At 36.9% G+C, this 14,462-nt stretch overlaps 1 protein-coding gene and 1 long non-coding RNA gene across 6 annotated transcripts in view; one reads left to right on the top strand and one right to left on the bottom strand.

The window, feature by feature from the left end:
* COL19A1 (collagen type XIX alpha 1 chain) overlaps window positions 1-14,462 on the bottom strand; it is a 380,294-nt gene that overhangs the window by 40,345 nt on the left and 325,487 nt on the right. For 2 of the 3 annotated variants that reach the window (XM_042939134.1, XM_042939133.1), the window contains 3 exons: window positions 10,352-10,480; window positions 3,384-3,461; window positions 2,988-3,206 (listed from right to left, as the gene is read on the bottom strand). In XM_042939134.1, the coding sequence (XP_042795068.1) occupies window positions 3,079-3,206; window positions 3,384-3,461; window positions 10,352-10,480 (335 nt within the window). In that variant the 3' untranslated portion in view covers window positions 2,988-3,078. Of the gene's footprint in view, window positions 1-2,987; window positions 3,207-3,383; window positions 3,462-10,351; window positions 10,481-14,462 lie in introns of those variants that run through there. The other variant, XM_042939135.1, reaches the window with a different exon arrangement.
* LOC122220069 overlaps window positions 11,101-14,462 on the top strand; it is a 30,014-nt gene continuing 26,652 nt past the window's right edge. For all 3 annotated transcript variants that reach the window (XR_006202663.1, XR_006202662.1, XR_006202661.1), the window contains exon 1: window positions 11,101-11,343. This is a non-coding gene — a long non-coding RNA (uncharacterized LOC122220069). The remainder of the gene's footprint in view (window positions 11,344-14,462) is intronic.

The following is a 14,462-nucleotide window of genomic DNA, read 5'->3' as shown; positions in this document are numbered from 1 at the left end:
AAAAAATAGTTAATGTCCTCAATAGGAAGGAACAATGAACACACTCATGAATCATCCTTCCTTTTTCTTTAGATTCCAAAGGCTATGAATATTAATTGAAATCATATCTTGTTCTTTGCATAGAAAGATTTCTATCTGAAAGTGTTAACTGATCTTGGTATAAAATGTTACACTGGAATCCAAACATACTTATATAGAGCAAACCCAGTTTTAATTACTAACTGTCATCATGACCTATAATTACTCTGGAGTCTAAACAAGAGCTAATTCAGGACATCTGGTAATTCTTCTTCCCTGCTGTGGACTCTACTGACATCTTCTGAAAGTAAACAAATAACAAATGCTTTGGAATGGAATATAATGATGTAAGAGAGTTTGCAACCACCAAGTTATTTAGGGGAAAATTTCCCACCCTACTTTGAGGCCTTAATTACCCACTTTGTTAATATTAAGGGAATTAGGCAATTGCCATATGTCCACTTCATTTGGTGTATTAGCTGGGCCCAGCCATTCTCGTCACTCTTGGTTGCAGATCATGTGAGACAAGAACAAGCATTGGCAGGTAAATGATATGGTAGGGTGAGAGGGGCTCGTTCCATGTGGACACAGTCCCATTTCTCTACTTATGCCAAAGGTAGATTAAGTCATGCAGCAGTTATAAAAAAAATGGGCTTGCATCAATGAACTCCACTTTGTAATATGCATCATATGACATGACATTCCCCATACCCCTTAAATCACCTGAATAAATCCAAATTCTTGAAACAGGAATAAACCAGCTCAGCATTAACAGAACTTAAAGAAAGAAAGGTTCCTAAATATACAATTTGTAAGAAAGGATGCATGACATATTCTGTGGAATAAAAATGAACAGAATTTATAAAACAAGAAAATGAACTGAGTCTTTTTACACATATGTTAGACTCAAACAAAGAAAAATACATTGATCACCATCAGCAAAAAAAAGTTCATGAAGACATGAAAACACTAAAATAAGTACTTCTGGATTAGCAAAGAGGCAAAAGGATAAACAATCTATTAATCAATGTGAAAAAATAATCCTTGAAAACATATAAAATGTGTAGCTTCATGACAAATTCAAGTACATCAAGGAGCGGCAGAGGAGTTGTAAGCTTTTAGAAAATTCAAAAAATTAAAGTTCAACAAATTAAAAGCTCAAGATATACACATAGCACCAGATTTTGGATCTGTATACATTTTTTGGAGGGATAAAGTATCATTTTACTAAGAAAATGCAAATGTATATTCCAATTGTGTAAGTCTAAAACACAGCACCATTGTAGGTATTGCACAGGAAAGAAAAATGAAGAAAATCAATTTAAAGTTAAAAGCATTTGAAATAAATAAAATAACCTCAGAGAATAAAAGAAACAAACTTGGGATTTAAATATACAACATAATTCGATACGAAATAGCTAGAAGGCTGTATGTACGCACAGCCATGTAGACAGGGCCTGACCGGCGGTTCGTTCATCTATAACGAAAACCAGTTCAAATCATGGGTGCATTTGAACAAAAGCCTCCCTACACAACCCCGTTCACAGGTTTTTCCAATTTCAGTGGGCTCACCTTTCTAAATTCATTTTTCAATTAACACGTAAAAGCAACCATTCTAGCCTGTTTTAGCCAAACTGGAATCTGCACTGCTGTTTGAAGAGATGGGGCCTCATTTCTGTGGCAGGAGGACTCTGGGCATCCTGCTCACAGCATCTGTGGGACCCACTACTTAGATTTCGGCAACATCCTCATGTCCAATGTTTTAGAAAATCAGTTGTCTTCAGCCTCTCAAAATAATGGACGGCTAGGCAATAAAAATAGCATTCAGTAAGTATCTGGGTTGGTGATCACTGTACCGTCATTCCCTGTCAGAGGACATGGTCTTTACAGTGCCTGTTGTTTCCCCTGAAGTTACTGCTAAGTCTTTGGTCTGAGTGCTACTTGCATATCCGGTCCCATGGCTTTCCTTTGCCGCCCTGTACCTCTTTCCGCAGCCTCTGGAGAACAGTTTCTCCATAAGAGCTTCTGGGCGTCACCTCCTCAATACACATCTGCAGACACCACACAATCATCCTCTAGGCCAAGGGGTTTCTTTCCCAAGTGCCACAAATCCCGTCCTTTGTTCTGATGGCCAGTTCTTGTCTTAAAATCTGAGAATGATCCGGTTGGAACCGATAATGGATACAAGGGCCCAAAGACCCTGCTAGGCCATTTAGCTTCAAAGGTACCAAAGACAGCTTGATGCCTTCACCATCAAACACCTCTTAGGGAAAACAGCCTTTTGTTTCCCAAATGAGAAACTCAGTGAAGAGACTGCAGTGTTGGGCTTTTCTTGTGGAACTCTTGTACAATTGGACTTTGTTCCCCTCTTTTCATGCAGTACGTATTCATGCCAGTGGTGATTGCTTTGAACTGAGCTCATTATACAGAATTAACAAAATCATTTCAGTAGTTGGCTATGGTAGGTTTTGGGCTCCCTGATAAAATAGCCTCCTGGGTTTCTTCCAAAATGAGTTATGAAGTGAAGCTCTTATCGCCTACCTATTTCTCCACATAAGCAGGATGGATATAAGGTGGTACAAGTATTCTTTGGCTACAAAACGTAGCCAAAAAACATTGAGCAGAAGCAATGCAGTATGTCAAAAAAGTTGAAATCTTTAGCAATGATGGTAAATGTAAGCCCCAAGAAAACTTTAAGTCTGAAACTTTAAAATTCAGAAATCAAAGGCAAAATACAAGTTGATGAGACTAGAAAATGTACATCACCATCAGCCTACTAAATCATAAGATGTAATTTCATCTAGAAGAAGAACTAATGACAAGATTTGCTTGTGTTTTTCATAGAAGATCCTGAATGAAAATCATAGCAGTGGTGAAGCAAAACATATGGAATGAATTTGGGAAAAGCTAAAAATGCTGATATCCCAATTACTATAAGAATAGGATTCCGATTGTTTTTAATGTCTGGCCTACCAAAAACAAATAAAAAAAGCCACCCATATATCATGAGGGTTTGATAGTATTACAATAGCTCCAATGCCAAGTCTTCCTCAGGTGTGTTTATTTCCCACCTGTCCGCTGACGGGCATGAGACACAGGATAGAAGCAATCTTCTGGATTACATCTTCCACTAGGTCCTGGGGGGCCCTGGGGACCTGGGGCACCTGGTGAGCCTGGCAAACCCGGAGCTAATGAAATAAAAGACCCCCATCAGAATGCAGATCACTTATGGCTCTTCCTCCCTCACTCCAACCAACATGGGTCATTCAACTTCACCTGTAGCAACATATATGGGCCACAGGCGAGAAGGTGTGGTTCCTGTTTTTAGATGCTTGCTTGTGTTGTGAAGATAATATCACTATTACCTGAAGTCCCAGGAAGACCCGGGCTCCCTGGAAGCCCAATTCCAGGCTCCCCTCTTTCTCCTTTCTGTCCTCGGTAGCCTAAATGAGAGACACATAAAAAGAGAGACACAAGAAGTAAGAGTGTTCTATGGCAACAGAGCGCGTGCAAGAATCATGTTCTTAGTCTATAATATTTATGTTGTTCCTTCACTTAACATAAATAGCATATTGGCTATCTGTTTTGCATTATAATCATTTTAGGCTTACAAGTCAAACAGACTAGGTGCAATAGGCAACGAGGATCTTAGAAATATGCAGCTACTGTACAAGTTCCAGCTAGTCAAACTATGGATGGTGAGATTTTTGGCACTGAAAATGATACCTAAGTAACTCAAATCAATCACTCATATCATCTTTCAAATAGCTATGACAAGGTGCGTGAACCTTTCCAATAAGAATTCTGACTGGGGGGTATGTACAGGCTAAATATAAGAAGTGTACTGAAAGAGTTTGCTTAATATGAGGACAAGATGATATGACAACAAGAATGTGGAGCTTAGTCCAAGAATTAAAGGGAATGAAAGGAACAAAAATTCATGATTTTAATAAATGACAGTAAGAGTGCGAGTATATGTAAATCCATCAATCTCAGAAGTCGGGAGAGGACAAATCAGGTCTTTGTTCAAATTACTGTAACAACATTACATGCTTTCTAAGCAAAAGTTAAAACAGCAACCTTGTGTTTTAACATAGGTGTCCCAGTAGTTCTTTAGAAAGCAAGGACATTAAGAGATTCATCTAAGCTCACTTCATCAATTTAAGATTCTTTAACCAAAATGAACTAGGTCTAAGATCTGTATACATATTAAGATAAAATCATTCTTATTCTTGATTGTACTTGTTCTCACCTGAGCTAGACGAATGCGGAGGAATTTATGCCTTTGGGAGCCCTTGTCTCTGCTTTAATAAAGCAGAAAGACAAATACCACATGATTTCACTTATATGTAGAATATTAGAAACAAAACAAATAAATAACTAAACAAACAAAAGTGGAACCTGATCTATAAATGCAGAGAACAAACTGGTTCTAGAGGTAGGTTCTAGATGGTTGCTAGTGGTAGGAGGGGTGGGAGAATGGGCACGATGGGTGAACAGGAATGGGAGATACAGGCTTCCAGTTATGGAAAGAGTAAGTCACAGACATAAAAGGTACAGCATAGTGAGTATAGTCAATGGTATCGTAACAGTGTTATATGGTGACAGATGGTAGCTACACTTGTTCTGAGAACAGCATAATGCAGAGACTTGCTGAATCACTATGTTGTACACCTGAAGCTAACATAACATTGTTGTGTCAACTGTACTTAAAACAAGAGAGATCAAACTGTAAAATAAATAAATAAATAAATAAATAAATAAATAAATAGATAGATAAACAAATAAAAGGCATAAAACACTTTTTATCTGTGTTTTGTATATTGGCATCCATGTAAGACTTTGTTTGATGAAAAGGTTTTGTGGCTATAAGAGTTTCATGATGATGGTGAATAGTTTCATTTCCAACTTCCCATACTTAAACAACAGCTTAAAGACAACTCTTAGTCCCAAATGAACAAAGCTGTCATGCAGAAACATGCAAACATACAACAAAGATAATAAGGAGAGTATCTCAGTAGGAAAAGTAGGTCCTGACCTAGTTGTGCCTTTTTGTAAAGGTGTACTATTAAAGCAAAATATAGTAAGAGGAGAAATGTTAATGTTTTCTATGAGCAATATGTAAAAGAAATTATTTCCCATAATTTGAGAATTAGACATCAGTTTTGGGGTTACCATCTTCATTTTTCATTGACCATACAGTGTATACATTATAAATGAAATAATATTAGCAATGTAATCCCCACACCATTATTTTTTGACTTTGGAGGTATCACAAGATCATAAATGTGAAAACAGTGGAAAAGAAGTAAGTAAGTAAGTAATTGAACAGTAAGTAATTTGAACATATTTTGAGATGCATATTGGAAATACATCCAGTGGGAAATTTTCACACGTTTATACCTGAAAACTGTTATAGATATTCAATACAATCCTAGATTTGAGAAATAATAGTGGTTAGAACATGTGGCATGATATTTTAAGTTGATACATATTCAAATTTTAAATATTACCAGAATTTCTTTTATATAAGTGACTTACATTTAATTTGTGTGAACAACAAGGCAGAATGCTTATAGTTAGGGTCATTTGAAAGCACTCTTCCAATTCCATTATTTAGACATTTCTACAGTAAAATAACATTTGTTACATGAGGTATATTCATCCTGGTCTATTATGAAAGATTGAAAAGTTGACCCTTAAGTTATTTCAGTAAGTGCTTAAGACCACAGGCTAAAGAAATGAGGAAGAAAGAAAAAAACATTATGACTTTTAATTATGAAGTGTATTAACAAGACTGTAACACAATTCCAAATGGAGACCACATCTGCTAAAACCTACACATTCAAATTCAGCTTTCATATTTTAATATAATGCAAAAATTTATTTTTCCATGTGGATTTCAGGGCATATAGTATCACGAAACAAGAAACAGTAATTCGCGTATTTATATAATAGGGTAACATTTACATTTCTCCTGTCAAATGTAATGATTTATTTGTACAAAGCTCTCAGTTCATTAGGTTAGTAACTATCTACTACTGCTGTTGAATTGTACAAGCACATGAGAGCTTTTATTCTCATATTTCCTAATAAGGTCTCAAGCTAGTTTCTTATGAAGGCTGCCTTAAAGCCATAGGGTCTTACTTTATAGTTATTTCACAACAAAACTTCAGATAGGAATGCTAATAAAGTCCATAAGAGCTTTCCTGTTTTCTAGAATTAAGCTTTTTACCCCTTCAGGCCTCTCTTGAAATTTGGAAAAAAATAAAAGGCAGCTCTGTCAATGGATATGTATTTTCATGGCCTATAAAACTGCAGGTAACAGTTTGATATCTTTGTAACTTATGTAGGAAAAGAAAACAAAGAAGTGTCCTAATCTACAGCATCTAGATATAGTAGTCATTCAAGAAACCTGGTGCTTGTTGTAGTTTGGATGATAGACTTCATGTATTTTCAGTAGAGATTTCTGTGTCAACCCCAGCTGTGCATCTGTATGCGTACTGGACAAATGGAGCCATGAAGTGTTTCCAACATTTTGGCAGGGGGAACGATTCTTCATGTGGGGCCCTGCAGCACACCTTACAAGCTATTCAGCCTCCTCGGTCCCAGCCTACTCACTGACTACAGTGCCCTTCAGTGATTTTGCCACACACGCCTCCCATCTCCTAAGGCCCTTACCGCTACAAAATCTGAAAGGTCAAATCTGTATCAGTCAAATGAACTATGCTGTGGGTCACTGGCTGACAAGTAACAGAAGGCTTTCTTCATTATAAACCAATAACAGCAAAGCTTTAAAAGTTCAAACGTGAGAACAACCATTCCCAATAGTGTCTTTTCAAAATGGATGGGGGACACATGGAGTGGCTGGATCTGTTTCCTCCTGCTAACTCCACATCTACTCACTGGGTGGGGTTCTTTCTGAAATGAATAGGGCTTTAAAGTGTAGCATCTGTCCTTCAGAATTTTCACAGAGGTGGAGAATCAGTTGGACTTGGAAAAAGTTTAAATAAATTTCTTTCTCATAAAACTTGCCCAGGAGGATAAGATCTGTTAGGAATATTCGCCTCCCTTGTTTGTATATGGAAACCCAGCTGGATCATGCCACTCAGGCTTCTCTGATCCTAGTGTGGCACATCCTTGCTCGCCCCTGGTGCACAAGCAATCAGGCCCTACACCACAGATCTGAGGTGGGAATGAACACCAAGAAAAGTTCTCTCAGTGCGCAGAGGGGAGGCAATCATCTGAATCCCACGGGATGGTTAAGATATAAATCTGTCTGGAAACGCTTTTGAATTAAAAAGACGTCAACAATCACCCTCTTTGGGGATTCAGGGAAAATGCAAATGAAGTGTCTCAACTCAGAATCATGGTGGTTTCTATTTTCACTGCAAGAAGACCAGGGCACCAAAAGAGGATCCACAAGTTTTCATTATCTGAATCACGGTAGGAGAATTACCTCCCTTTTTTTTTTTTAACTAGGATGGAGTACTTAACATACTAGTTGAACATATGCATCAACCTTCTTATTGCTCTCTGCATGTCTCCTACCTCTCAGGACAGACATGGGAAACTTGGCAGACCCCTTTAAATTTCTGTCTTGCTCTTTAAATAGTGAGATGGCAAAGCACTCATTCTACATACACATTCCAATACAAACCAGTTGATTTATTTTTTTAAAAAAGTTTATTTACTTTTGAAAGAGAGAGAAAGACAACATGAGCTGGGGAGAGGCAGAGAGAGAAGGAGAGAAAGAATCCTACATGGGATCCTTACTGTCAGTGCAGAGCCCTGTGCGGAGCTTGATCTCATGAAACTTGAGACCATGACCTGGGCTGAAATCAAGAGTCAGATGCTTAACCAACTGAACCACCCAGGTGCCCCCAAACCACTTCATTTTAAGTGAAAATGGATTTCTTTCCTAAAAAAAATACTGAAAAAAAAAGTCTGTTGGAAATTTCAGAAGAGCCACCATCAACCGGAATCCATGAGTGGGCAGAACACGCTGTGCTGTGCTTGGTGCCCACACTTTCTTTCCCTTTCTGTGCTGCATTTCTCACTTCCTTCTTTTCTCAAACTCAGTCATGGTGTGTCACGAAGAGGACTAATTCAGCCAACAGCATCTGATGCCTGCAATGGATACTAGGGTAACAGTTTTATATGCATTTTGTTTCTTTTCTTTTGGAGAAAACTTTTAAATCAGGCAGAGCAAAACTTTGAACTTTATCTTCTCAACACTTCATGTCTATTTCTCTCCCAGAGAAAAACCCTTCAATTACTTATGAACCCTTGGAGAGACACCAAAAATCAAATGGCACCTCTTGTTTTCTTTTTTGCAGCAAGATTTCTTGGTGGCTTTATCAGCATAGCGTGACTATAGGCAAATATTCCTTAAAAATGAACCCATTTTATGTAAGTTGTATTTTTCTGCTGCCTTTCTAGCAAATTTAACAAATACTAAAAAGGAGCTATCATATGAAAGTTGAAGAGGCACCTGAGTTACAAAGATATTGTCTGTTACCAGAAGCTCCACAGTGGGACACCAAGTTTTGTCAATTTTAGGTATATGTGCTCAGGGACGAGCACAAGTTTTGTCAATTTGACTAAATGCTGGTTTTAAAAAAGTTGGAAATCATGTGGGGAAGTCCCTTCAATTCAAGCATTGCATCCAAAAGCCTTATCAGGAGTAGAAGTAGTCTAGAAGATTTCTTAAGCAAAATAGATCCCACAGAAATCTTCTGCCAAAGGGAAGGTAAGTAGATTGGTGAATAGAAGTCTTTTTCCAAAAGCTTCACTGACATGGCTGACTTTGCATTGCTTCTGAGTCTTCCAGATGGGCCTTCCCGTGGGGAGGGAGCCTGGACACAGGTATTTGTGTGGATAGGTGACTCCAGTTCCTGAACTATTTTCCTCGATAATTCAGATTTTTCTATGTTCTTGTCCTCTCAAACTACAGCTGTTTGAAACAGCAGTCCATATTTTTTCTGCTATTGGTGTTAACAGTTCTTATCCATCACGTGGCTTGAAACATCACCCATCTTTAGATGGGCTTTCAAGCTCTTTGCTCCAGGTTCATAGACTGTGACTTCAGAACAGACCCAACTAATGAAAGGTAAGAAAATACCCACCACACAACCATGTACACACAGAAGGCTACACCTGATTCTATACATATTCTTCCAATTATTGGCCAAAACTCTCTATGATCTAAGGGAAAGGTAGAATATTCTGTTTAGTTTAGGAGAACTAGAATGATGCTACTGTTGTTTTACACTGTGCTAAGTAAACCAAAAGCCTTGTCAGCTGTGACTGAAGGGTAAGACTCTAACAGACCCTGTGATTAGAGATATAGTTATTGTTCTTTTAGGGGCGGAGGGGCCTGTCAATCACTTGGGCACTTCCTAAGGAAAACCAGGCTCATGTTACAGAGAAGCAGTAGGAAGGACAGTGAACTACTGAAAGAAAAAGAATTCTCTGCATATATAGTATTTTGGACTGTATTCCTATGTAGTTTTGATGTTCACCTCTGTTTTCTCCTTTACACAAACTTCTGATTATTTCAAGGATCATTGAGCTCCTCCATGGTAACACAGGAAGAAGAGTTTCCCTGGTTTTATCTTTCATGGTATGTACTCACTGGATTTAAAATTTCCTTATCAGAATTGCGGATCCCCTAAACAGGGCCGATTTGGCCTCTCTGCCAATTGCTAACCGTATTTATAGAAAATGGCCTTGCGAGCTTTAGTCAAGCTGTGTTCAAAATCATGTCTTCGGTCAAGCTGTCATCAGCAGAACAATAATTTTTTGCCAATTTAGTGAAGTTTTGCTTTAAAAACTTCTAGAAACCATATGAAGAAGGATTCTAACGTTTCTCAAAATTTTACTTGGACCTAAATCATTACTTACAGTAGCATCTTGTAAGACCCTTTCCTCAGTTTCTTCAAGATACTACGATGATTCTTGTTGTTGTCCAACTTACATCAATAGGGAGGCATAAACAATGCTGATTCCCACAAAATAATGATATATAAGCCCACACTGTTGGTGTTATTCTTATAACAAATATTATTATCAAAATACATTTAGATTAGCAGGTAATTATTAGTCAGTTTTAAGCTTGACATAGTAATAGTTAAAAATTGACTTCTAGAATGTCAAATATTAACAAAATAGTCTATATTTAATCATTACCTATGTTTGTGTAATGTATATATATAATATATATTATATAGATAGATAGATACACATATATTTTTGCTTTAAGTGTGATTAACATGTTCTAACTACTGAGCTTTAAAAAGCTGGTAAATAAATATTATATCTGAAAACTTACCTTGAGGTCCAGGGTCTCCTGGTGGCCCAGGTAATCCATCCTTTCCTGGTGGACCAGGCCTCCCATGAGCTTGAGCAGCCAACATTGCTGCTGGCAGCTTGAGCTGAGATAGGAACACAGCCATCCTCTCTTCATTTATGAAAGAAAAAAAATACAGCATGTAATAGAAATATTTTTACATCAAAATTTTTCATTTTTTTACGTGAAATTCAACAAAAAACAATCTTATTGGGTTTTCAATTTAAGTGCATCTAATTTACTAACTGGCCTGACTGCTGAGAGTTGTTTTGTTGATTGGTCAAACAAACTGGATTGTACAAAGTTGTCTGAATATATATGAAGACCACCTGTGCTGATCAGACGGTCTGAGAATTTTCAGTGCTTCAGAGATGTAGCAAGTCTATTGGACAAAACACTAGCTTGGAATCTAATTAACCTTTGGTAATGACTTGTGGCTAGAATTTTAGGTTTATATTAAAAGATGGTTTTAATAATAAATTTAAGTCACTTTCCAGCAATGTTGTAAATGTATGTGGTCATTTAAAATATGTTTATGAATTCCTGACATTCTTTTCCAAATGGAATTAGGCTCTGCCTATTCTTGAGTCTGCGCTGGAGTTACTTTCCATTTCAAATGAGTAGAGGAAAGCAGAATTGACAGTATGCAAGTAGGGAAATTAAGTCACAAAAGGCACCATGGTTTCCTGGCTGCTTTCTCTCTTGGATTGCTCAGAGTGAGACTGCTCACTCTGGGGAAAGCCAGGTGCTCTGTTGTGAGGGCATTTAAGAAGTCCCATACAGACTCCCACTTGGGAAGAACTGAGGCCACCTGCCAACATCCACATGAGTGAACTTGGAAGTGGACCTTCCGGCCCCAGTCAAGCCTTCAGATGACTGCAGCCCTGGCTGACATCCTAACTGGAGCTTCATTATAGACTCTGAGCCAGAACCACAAAATTAAACAACCTTCAAGTCCCTGACCCACAGAAAATGTGAGATTATAAATGTCAGTTGTCTTAAGCTACTGAAGTTTTGAGGTATTTTCTTATGCAGTAAGAGATAATTCATAGGATATGTGACACTTTATATCCTTGAATAAAACTGCATTATTAATAGATTTGTACAGAAAAAAATGGTCATTGGCTCCATGTTCACTATGATTTCACTGTTTAATTTCTATACTGGGAAAATATTGTACTTTGTCAACAACTAAAATTTGTCTGTTTAAAAAAAATGTCTATTATATACCCTCAATATTATCCTTTTTTTTCTGGTTTGATTTCCAGTTAGTCCCATTATTCAGTCATGATTTTAGTAGGCAGTATGCTAATTGGGCCAAGGGAAAAAAAAGGTACAGATGAGCATGGTCTCACTAAATTCCATTTGTAGACAGAGTAAAAACAATAAAAAATTTCTATACATTTCTGTGAACCTGAAGAAAACACTGAAACTAAGACACACAAGTTATGAGGGGTTGACAAATTATCCAGAACATTTAGAAATGTCAATAAAAATAACAAAATCTTTTGTAGGTGTTGAGTGATATGACCTTTATGAATTGAATACTTCCCCAAAAAGCAATGCTACCTTCTCAAGGGACATATTGTCATCTGCCCTTTTGTTCATTCACCAAACTTCCTGGAACTGTTTGGTGAGTGAACACTGCTGATCTAGGTCCTAAAGGAAGAATCCAGAGAGGGAAGTGAGGACTGATTAAAGGGGCTTCTATAAGGTGAGTTCAGTCACCTTAGGAAGTAGGTGAGTACTTCCTATAATGGAAGTATCATTATGGGTGGCACAGGTGTCATGCAATTATTAATACTATACTTAGACACTTATTAATAAGTCAATAATACTTTGCATAAAAGTGAGTTGTTACAGAACATCAGGGTACCAATAACTCATGAAATTGAAAGGATCTGGAAACTGAGGAAGTTCAAAGAAAATGGAAATGCAAAAATATAAATAAGAATTTTCACCCTAAAATAAATTCCTAAACAAGACAAATAATTAATTACATTAATTAAACATCCTCTGTAAGCAGAGCCCTGTATTGGGTATTTTATACTTTCTGCATTCAGTGTTCTTGTTCAGGAATCCCAAAGAAAGCCTGAAAGAGAGTCTCATCCTATACCAACTACTATTCATGTTTTATAAGCCCCATATGCTATAAAGATTATTTGCTGATAAACTTTATTTTATGACTAAAACTTGTTCTGTAATATAAGACATTCCTTCTCAGAATTGCTTTTTTGAATAATCATTCCAAGATTGCACTTATTATTATTGACTTCTTAGTTATAAATCCCACATAGGCCACCAGTTCAGTTTTTCCTCAAAACCATAGTCAATATTTTACTACCTTAGAAATTAATTTTAGTGAAATCATTAATGCAAATTAATCCAAAGCCCATTATAAATACAATCTATCATTGGATTCTTTATTTAAATTTGCTTGGTTTGTTTATGTTTTATATATCTCACATTTAACATATAGAATATAAGCATAACTAGACTAAAAACATAACTAGATTAAAAACTATGAGATCATGACCTGAGCCAAAGTTGGACACTTAACCAACTGAGCCACCCAGGTGCCCCATCAGTACAATTTTTCTTAATTTGAGACATATCTCCTTGAATACCTTCAATGTCTAAACACAAATATTCACAGTACTAGTTTTTTTCCTCTTTAATGTCTGAATTGAATTTACAAGTAATTTGCTTTAGGTGGTTTTTAATATTTTTAGTAAAACAGAATTCTTTTAAATAGTTACTTCTAGCTGTGAATTATCTAGGTTTAAGATACACTAAGAAATAGTCATTTAGCAAAATGATAATTACTTCTTCTGAACCTTATCCTAATGCCCTATAATTTAAAATAATATGTTTTTGAGCCTCTAAATAAATTGTTAAGACCTGTACTCTTAATTGCCTTTCTTCTGTTTTCAGCGATCTTTGGTCAATTAAACTGTTTTTTTTTTTTCAACGTTTTTTATTTATTTTTGGGATAGAGAGAGACAGAGCATGAACGGGGGAGGGGCAGAGAGAGAGGGAGACACAGAATCGGAAACAGGCTCCAGGCTCCGAGCCATCAGCCCGGAGCCTGACGCGGGGCTCGAACTCACGGACCGCGAGATCGTGACCTGGCTGAAGTCGGACGCTTAACCGACTGCGCCACCCAGGCGCCCCCAATTAAACTGTTTTTGGGTATGCTTTCTAACGAGGCAGGAAATTGAAGAATTCAGATAGGAGCTTACGTAAACCAAACACATATTCTATCTGCCAATGCAAACCTAGAGCAGTCACTCTAACAAAGACCGATGACTTGCCTTTCTCAAAGAATGGGCTCATCAACATAATGCAGACATTAATATTAATGTGTTGGTAAACTATATTATGGGGAGAGTGAAGGGTCATTCAGACGTCATCTGGCCCATGTCTACCTTCTATTTCACAGACAGAATCTGTAAATATTTTGAACCAGAAATTCATCGTTTTTTTTCTGATGCCCACTCAAATGTTTAATTGCCCATTTTCTTGTACAGCTTCAACTTACTTTCTTTTGTAATTCTATTATAAAAACAGAAAGTAGTTAATGAGTATTTCCCTTGGGAAATCAGTCATCTACTTGATCATATTGTTACCTCTTAGCCTTCAGGTTAAATAACTTTTACTCATAGACTTGGTAATCTGTTTTGTAAATCACTTTTTGGCTTTACTATTTCAGGGCTTTTCCATACTTCTCTTAAATGTGGAAACCAAAATTAGATACAGTTTTCTCCTAAGGGGCAAAAAATATCAGGAGAGTAATTTCCTTTCATATCTTAAATAATTACTTTCTAGTTTCATTTTAACTGTTAGTTCCACAGTATCATTTGGTGGATTCTTATTCATTTTGTGGTTTATCATAACCCAAAGGTTGTTACTGCTACATTTATTTCTGGCCTAATCCTTTGCTACTTTTGGAAGCATGTTGCATTGAAATGTTATTGTGGGTAAAGACGGTGGATGAAACACAAACACATGCACGTGAATCCCTGTAAAGCAATAGGAAGACATTTTTTAAAGATGTAAAAGCACAAGAATGGGGAATATATGAAAGAAGACA

Source organism: Panthera leo, chromosome B2 (assembly GCF_018350215.1).
Source record: "Panthera leo isolate Ple1 chromosome B2, P.leo_Ple1_pat1.1, whole genome shotgun sequence".
Classification (NCBI taxonomy): domain Eukaryota; kingdom Metazoa; phylum Chordata; class Mammalia; order Carnivora; family Felidae; genus Panthera; species Panthera leo.
This window is presented reverse-complemented; position numbering and strand designations above follow the sequence as displayed.